The sequence below is a fragment of the Sinocyclocheilus grahami genome, unplaced genomic scaffold (genome assembly GCF_001515645.1).
Source record: "Sinocyclocheilus grahami isolate Dianchi unplaced genomic scaffold, SAMN03320097.WGS_v1.1 scaffold68.1, whole genome shotgun sequence".
Classification (NCBI taxonomy): Eukaryota; Metazoa; Chordata; class Actinopteri; order Cypriniformes; family Cyprinidae; genus Sinocyclocheilus; species Sinocyclocheilus grahami.
Window position 1 is genome coordinate 921,782 of NW_015505247.1, and position 7,844 is coordinate 929,625.

At 43.9% G+C, this 7,844-nt stretch overlaps 1 protein-coding gene across 3 annotated transcripts in view; it reads right to left on the reverse strand.

Moving 5' to 3' along the window:
• Positions 1–964: 964 nt before the first annotated feature.
• The window catches only part of LOC107585250 (zinc finger and BTB domain-containing protein 18-like), an 8,596-nt gene continuing 1,716 nt past the window's right edge, over positions 965–7,844 (reverse strand). Inside the window, exons 2-3 of one of the 3 annotated variants that reach the window (XM_016272190.1) lie at positions 7,139–7,196; positions 965–5,200 (exon numbers count right to left, since the gene is read on the reverse strand). In XM_016272190.1, the coding sequence (XP_016127676.1) occupies positions 3,585–5,200; positions 7,139–7,151 (1,629 nt within the window). In that variant the 5' untranslated portion in view covers positions 7,152–7,196 and the 3' untranslated portion in view covers positions 965–3,584. Of the gene's footprint in view, positions 5,201–6,034; positions 6,625–7,138; positions 7,197–7,844 lie in introns of those variants that run through there. The other 2 variants (XM_016272189.1, XM_016272191.1) reach the window with 2 other exon arrangements.

Below are 7,844 nucleotides of genomic sequence, written 5' to 3' on the forward strand. Positions count from 1 at the left end.
GTCCAAAACGAGTTTGAAAACTAAATCTCGCACCAATTAGCAGGTGCTGTATGCGTGTGAGGAAGGGGGGCAGGCTTACAGCACGGGACCATCTGTGGCAGTGGCCTGTTGAGTAACGCTCGCTGACTTAAAAGTGGTCAGTCTTTAGTGCATCTGTATAGGCCAGGTTTGCCGAACAGTGAGACATTAGATAAAGCTGATTTGTTTGCTGGAAAACTGTACTTGAGGAGCTTTGGAAGCAGCCTGTGTGTGTGTGATGCAGGGGGAGGGGTTGGTCTTCGTACAAGCTGCTGCACATTTTCCCAGGTCCAACCCACGCCTTTACTGGAGCACCAGCCAGACATTAAAGCAGCATATACACATGAGCCATGCAAGATTGCTTACACTCACGTGCACGCGCACGCACACACACACACACACACACACACACACACACACACACAGTATACTCGATCCACAGACCTAACGCACTGGAAAACATGTTTCCACCCACACAAGCATCTACAGTAAATAATTTTATTGAACTGAATGTAAAAACACAAACACCATCTCACCAATATGCATGTCGTCATTGCTCTGGCAAATCCCGCCAGAAGTTTCTGACAGAAAAATGGCACGGAGAGGTTAAGGTTCTTATAATTTATTGCAGTTTGCACACAATTTAAAAATGTCACCAACAGCACACCAAAAGTACAAAACTAAACAGCCTCAATTTACTTCCCTTGAGAAAATGAAACATACTATGATTGTCAAAGCTAAATGTCTAAATCCATAAAAAGAACAATGTCAACATAGCAAAAAATCTCAGAAGGGAAGCAATTACATGTAAAGTCAAATTATCTTCTTCTTTTTTCCACCCAGACAGCGATTGTCCTTGAATTCAACCGATATTTATTTTCTTCCCCATACTCATTAGCCAAGTTTGAATTTGACAGAGCTGTTCTTCACACTGGGGTTCCTGGGTTTCAAGTCAACTAAAGGGGTGTCTAATTTATGGATATGCTTCATAGGCCATTTCACAGCTTCGTTTCCATTGAACAAAAAAAAAAGTAAAAGAAAGTCATCCAGTATTCCAGCGACAGTTTCCAGTTTTCACCCTCTGAGTATAAGCTGATAACAGTAGTTTAAGGCGGTCAAGTACAATAGAAGCCAACAAAAAAAACAAAGAAAAAGAAAGCATAGAAAACAAATCAACCCCACAGTTGATATTTTTTTCGGTCACATTTTAGAGTGCAAAAGGTAAAAGTACCACCGTGCAAAACACCATGAGGAGCGTGCGCTGTTGGCAAAGCTCAACCTTTTCACTAGCCGTTGCACCAGCCAAATATATGGTAGGAAGGTTCCTGAGGCCTGCGTAGGCCCGTGTGCCGCACACTCCTGTCCTGCTCGAAACATGTGCGGAGCCCCTGGCCCTCTCTAACTAAAGTAGTTCAAGCATTTCAGCACTATGTGAGTGACTGATCTATGTCTTCAGCGCTAAGCCATATGTTTTTCATTTTTCTTTGCTTTTTATTTCTCTGGATTTGACAATGAATTTTTTTTTTTTTTTGTGAAACAAACCAACAAACAAACAAAATGAACAGAATTTTCACATTCTTAATAAAAGAAACCCTAATATAATTTTGCAATAAAAATAAAACATTTTTAGAATAAACATTTTTCAAAATCACAAATGCTGCAAAAAGTTAACAAATGAACAATCACAAATTTGTAGTTCTTTTTTTCAGAGTAACAAAGTCAATTCAATTAGGTTAATAATTAAGCATATACATTTTATAAAGGCCTCTTTTGTACATCATTCTAATTTCATTCAACTTCAAAGGTGCAACCAACCTTGCCAAACAGGTTCTAGTGACCAAAAAAATTCTTACGCATTGAACACAAACACGCGCACACAAACCACTCAGATCAGAGTATGTCGAGCTTTATGCTGTTTAAAGATCCTTCAGCCTCTCCAAATAGATGTGCGCTGTTGAGGACACCCATAAAGAAGAGCTGTACCATCAGCCACACAAATGTGTCTTCATGGCAATCGAATCTGAAGCAAGTGCCAATTGAAAAGATAAATAAATAAATTACAAACAGAGCGGACATGATTCAAATGACAACAGACAGTAAACAAAACACTGAGACAAACAGCAGTTGAGGACCCAGCACACAAGGAGATGCTAAGAGGAGCCACGGTAGCCTTCTGAACAATAAACTTAGCCATTCAGCCTCTGCTGACACCTGGCCCCTCGTTAACCTCCGAATCCTACAGTGAGCCCAAACCGAATCGTGTCGCGCGTGTAGATACTGCAGCCTAACGTCAGTACATTTCCACAATCTTCACAGCCCAGAAAAAAAACACCTCACCAGAACCCTCCGATTCATTTTCTAATGAGAGGAAAAAACTCAAATCTACCAAGGAATCAAATGAGTTAATTAAAAAATACACTCTCTGATGCAAAACAACAACGAAAAAGAGTAAGTTAAATAAAATTCATGCAATTTCTACAGCGGTAATATTAAAGGTACTTTTTTTTTTTCAACAGACAGGTGCCCTGACTGTAATGAATCAGTCAATTACAGTGTACAGCAATACAGCAAGTCACATCTTTTTCAATATACAGGTCAGACATCATGCAACAACAGATTCCGTTTTAAAAATGAAAAATCTTAATAAAACACTACAGAAATCTCTATAAATGCAGCCGATGTAAAATCCAAACTCAGTAGCAAACGAGTGATGTAGAGAGACTGCAACTAAAATGCAAAAAATGACTTCAAATCATATTAAGGATAGAAAAAATGCGGCAACTGATATGAAAAAGGAGGCTGTACATTGCATGAGTGCCTTGTTTGTCTTCCATCAGTCAAGTTTCCTATAACGAGTCAAAAATGTACAAGAGCTTAAGTAATGTGAGCTTAAGAGATTCCTCGTGGGATTTAAAGGACTGACCTGCTCACACACTATGTGTACATGTTTGCGTATGTGCATGAATACACATGCATGCACGGCTACAGTCACACATCAGATATGTTACCTGCAAATTATAGTAGTGCATATATATATATATATAAATACACACACATACTCAAACAAGAGGAAAGTGTGTACAGGTAAATATATGACCATAGTACCCGTTTAGTGTGTCCTTAGTTTTAAACTCCTCTGTCTACAGTATTACCTGAAATCTTCATATGCTTTTCATGGCAGATAATCCTTGAAATTCAGGAGCGTATACAAAAACTGTAAATTATATACAGTTGAAAATCCCAATGAATAATTTTTCTGTCAAAGTTGGTTACTGAGACAAGCACCCATATTTTTAAAAACTCGAGGAGAACAGGGGGGAAAAAAGAGACCCTAAAGGAGACCAGAAAATATATTAAAAGAAAATCAGTAGTAACATTTTCATGTGCTAGTAAAGTGCAATTCAACAAGATTTGCAATGTACATACAAGAAAAATGACTGATTCAGACCCTTCGGCCATCACTCTGCCCCACTCTTACCTTCACCTCTCTTGCCCCAAAAAATGCCACTCAGATCTCTCTCATTAAATTAACAAGCAGTTCAAACAGTCTGCTATCAGTTTAGCTTTCATTTCCACAGTTCTTGTGAACTATCTTCCAGTGCCCAGTCTCTGACCGTGGGAAGATTGAGCGCCTCGCTCTTGACCGAGATCGAGTTGACCAGTTCGCAGTGGAACTTGCGGATGTGTCGGTACAAGTCCCCTGACTGTGTGAAGCGCCGCTCGCACCACTTACAGGCGTGTGGCTTCTCACGTGTGTGCACGACGGCATGCCGGCTCAGGTTGTGCGAGTACTGGAAGCTCTTGCCGCAAGTAGTGCATGTGTAGGGCTTCTCGCCCGAGTGTGTCCGCTCGTGGCGCTTTAACGTGTACATGCAGGAGAAGGTTTTGCCGCAGATGGAGCAGGTGGGGACATTAACATCGCCGGCCGGCTTGGACCGTACACCTTCCTGTTCGCGGAAATGCGTGCTGAGGTGGATCTGCAGGATGTGTGGGCTGGGGAAGACCTTGTTGCATAAGGGGCACAAGAAGATCTGAGTATGTGGAGCCCCCAGCATGCTGGAGACGTAAGGCAACAGGGAGTTCTCAACCCCCGTGGCCTCATGCGCTCGCTCGCTGTCCCCTGTGTCGTCATCGCCTCCTTTGTCATCCCGCTCCAGCTCACTGGCCAGTGAGGCCTCACGCAGGGCCGAGAGGTGAGCCTCCAGGCCCAACCTCCGTTGTGCAACGAGGCTGATGTGATTCCCGTTGATGCTGGGTGGCTCCTTGACACCGCTGTGCTCCATCTCGTAGTCGCCGCTCACCAGTTCGTCATCGTCCGAGCCTGTGTCCTTTTCCACCTTGACTTGAACCAAGGCACTCTGGAGGCTGTCTGGGGTCACAGAGCTGCAGAAATAAGGGTTGCCAGCAATAGTCTCCCCAGGACCTCCGCCCAGACCAGACTTCACAGAGAGGTCAAGCACACAATCGGTGTCAGCAGAGACTCTCCGAGACACCGCTGAGCGATGGGACAGAGAGCCGGTGGAACTGCTGGGGCTGCCGGCAGGAGATTTGCCAGCGTTGGGACCGTGTGTTTCCGCCTCCCTGGGGCTAGTGGTGGGAGACGCGGTCCGGTCGGAAGGCAGACGCATCCACATGCTCCCTGGCTCCTGAGGGCTGTCCCGTTTATTCTCCATGTCCTCGTCGTCGCTCTGCAGCAAGTCGGCGGTGGCCGGCCGGCCCGTGCTTCCACCTTCCGAGAAGCTCTCCACCTTGTCCGAGCAGCTGGAAGCATCCTCCTCCCGCTTGGTGCTGTCGGCCTCAGCTGTGGCCTTCCGCTTGAGCTTCTTCTTGCACACCTTGACAATGTCGTACATGTGGAGGTAGCTGGCAGCAGCCAGCACATCCTCCACTGGAAGCGATTTGAACTGGAGCTTTCCTTCGTACATGAACTCAAGCAGGAGAGCAAAGGCCGGGGCTGTGACAATGTCGCTGTTCAGATGAACAATGTCCCTTTTGTCTAGCTGGTCCTTGTAAAAGAGGTGGAAGTACATGCTGCATGAAGCCAGCACTGCACGATGGGCTCGGAACTGGGCATCACCGACCAGAACAGTGGAGTCACAAAGGAATCCCTGATGCCTCTGCTCGCTCAGACACTGTAGCAAATGTCTGCTGTGGTCTGGAAACTCCATGCTGTCTTCATAACCTGCAAAAGACCACAGATGTTAGTGAGGCTCGCTTGAACAACAATTGTTTTGTCTGAAGCTCTGTGTGGAAATTCTCTCTTTCCCACCCGCTCCGTCCCCCCTCTCTCGCTCCATGCACACAGACATACTCTCACACTCTAATTCTCTCTCCCTCCCTCCACCCCTGTGGGAACACTGGAAAAATGTTCACCACAGTCCTGACATAAAAGGATTACAAAAAAGCACATGCAAAAAGTATAACATCAAAGATTATATATTAGGCTAATTGCATTTTCCTCAAATGTGCACTTTAAAGTACACAATAGTGGGTTTAATATTACATTTTATACTAACCCTTTTAATTAAACGTTTAAAAGCACGAGACCTGGGATATTAATTCAAAAATGTAAATGAAAAATATCCCAATTGTAAATTAAATTTAAAGCAATACAGCCGTGATCATCCCATCAGAATCATTCCGGTATTATCAGATGGCGTGATGTAAGAAGCTGAAGTCCTGATTCCACAGATGCCTGTGCGAGAGAATCTTTCCCGTTTTTCCTCTCTGTGCTCCTGGAGCAGTTATTTATAATAACCCACTTTGGCCAGGATGCTGAGTATAGGTAACAGGCTTACAGGTACACAAACAGCTCACCATCATGGGCACACTGCATAAGTATACTAAGTACCATGATTTCTAAGGTTATGAAAACTGAGGTAGCAGAACATTAGCGTGATGTGCGTAATCAAAGATAGACAGTCTGCAAATAAACTATGCACTAAAAAATATATTATATGAAAAATATTAAAAAAGTTAAAAGTAAAATAAAACGCAAAAAAATATGAAATCACACCTGTTGCCCGTGGAGATCGTTCCCGTCTTAAAAAATGCACCAGCGTCATGTTCAACCAGCGGACTTAAATGAACTCATTTGAATCTTCATTTAAATCTGATTGGGATAGGAAGCCAAAGTCCCCCACCCCACCCCAAACAGCGTTCAGACCTTCATTAATGAGGGGCTTATAGGGGGACAGGGGGATAACAAACCTCTCGCCAGCCCTCTCCTCCCCCTTTTCCCCTCCCCAAATCTTTGGAGAAATGGAACATCCTCCCCAAAGAGGCGGACCACAGCAGATTTACAATACAATCACTTTAAGTGCCCCGTAGTCCACATCAATCCTAATCCTTAAAATGGCTAAAAATAAAGATTGCAGGACAGCTCACAAGGTAGCAGCGATCAAATTAGGAGACTGGGAGGACAGAGAGGGACGGAGAAGGAGGCTTATGAACATCTGATCCAGCTGACTGAGACCATATGGCAGCTGCTGCCCAGATAAAGAGATTAAGACTAGGAGGAGTGCGATTACAGCTGTCTAGCCAATTCAGGCAGCTCAAATCTGCAAGTTCTAAATTAGTCCTTACATACAAGAAAAAAAAAGGAAAGAGTTGAGCAAAAGCCTAACGAAGGGATGTTTGTAAGAATGCATGTTTATATAAAGTTGCAGATTTATTTGGCCAAAAGCATTTCTACATTTTCGGTCTCTTTAGAAGATTAGGAATTTGGTTTAAATGGACTGAAAATCTTGTTACTTAAAAGAAAAACAGATTTTAACAGATTAACAGCACATAAACACAAGAGTTTCTAGTTTTAAATCTACAATACTATAACAAACTACCCTACCAACGCCACTCTATACTGTCACAACAGAGCAACAATTCTGCCATTGAGAATAACTGAAAAGAAGACCTGCAAACAAACCGAATAATGAAACGCTTGCCTGGAAACCTCTTCATGGCAACAAAAAGTGTCACTTGTCCCCCAGCCTAGTTACACTACAACAGCTCGAAATCCTTTACTTCCCATTTCACACACTCTGATGGCAGATGCGCAAAAAGACTTAACGAGAGCTCCCTATTCAAAACACATCCCTGTTGCCCAGACCCCCCGGTACAGTACCTGCAGTACGCATCAACTTGATTAAGTCCACTGTTGTGGTAGCGCCGGCTGTAACTCCCTTCGCTGAATCAATGAAAGGGTAGAGACGTGAGAAAGAGAGAGAAAATCTAACTGTGAGGGACAGATGCAAAGTGGAGGAGATGTTGGAGGGGAATGCGATGCCTCCTCCTGCACACAGATCCGCACACACACTAACTCCCAGTCTGTGCGTTAGAAGAAAAGACTGGGGGATGGCAGCCTGTCAGCTGCTCTGACATCATGTTCAGATGGAAATGCTACCTCCAGCTGTGCTCCTTTTAGTGCCATATGCTACTCCTCTACACTCTTGCCACCAGCTTCTCCTTTATACAACTTTGTTTCTCTTTCCCCCTCTTTAAAAAACAGGAGGAAGGGAAGTGTTGTGAGGTGATTCTGTAGAAAACTAGCCAATTCCCCCCTTTAGTTGTAATCTCTCAGCAAAGAAGTACTTGGAAATGGGTCCGTCTGAAAGCCGACACTTTTTTCTAACCTAGTTTCCTGTACTGAGAATTTAAATACCCTTAGTTTTTTCCCCCTCTCTCCTTCTAGTAACCATAAACAAAGGCCAGCACAGCACATTTGCAACTGACAGATCCACGCAGCTGATATTGTTTTCGACTTCTTTATGGTTCACTGGCCGCGCCATTACCGTCATTCATTTCACTAACCCTTTGGACAACTGACAGAG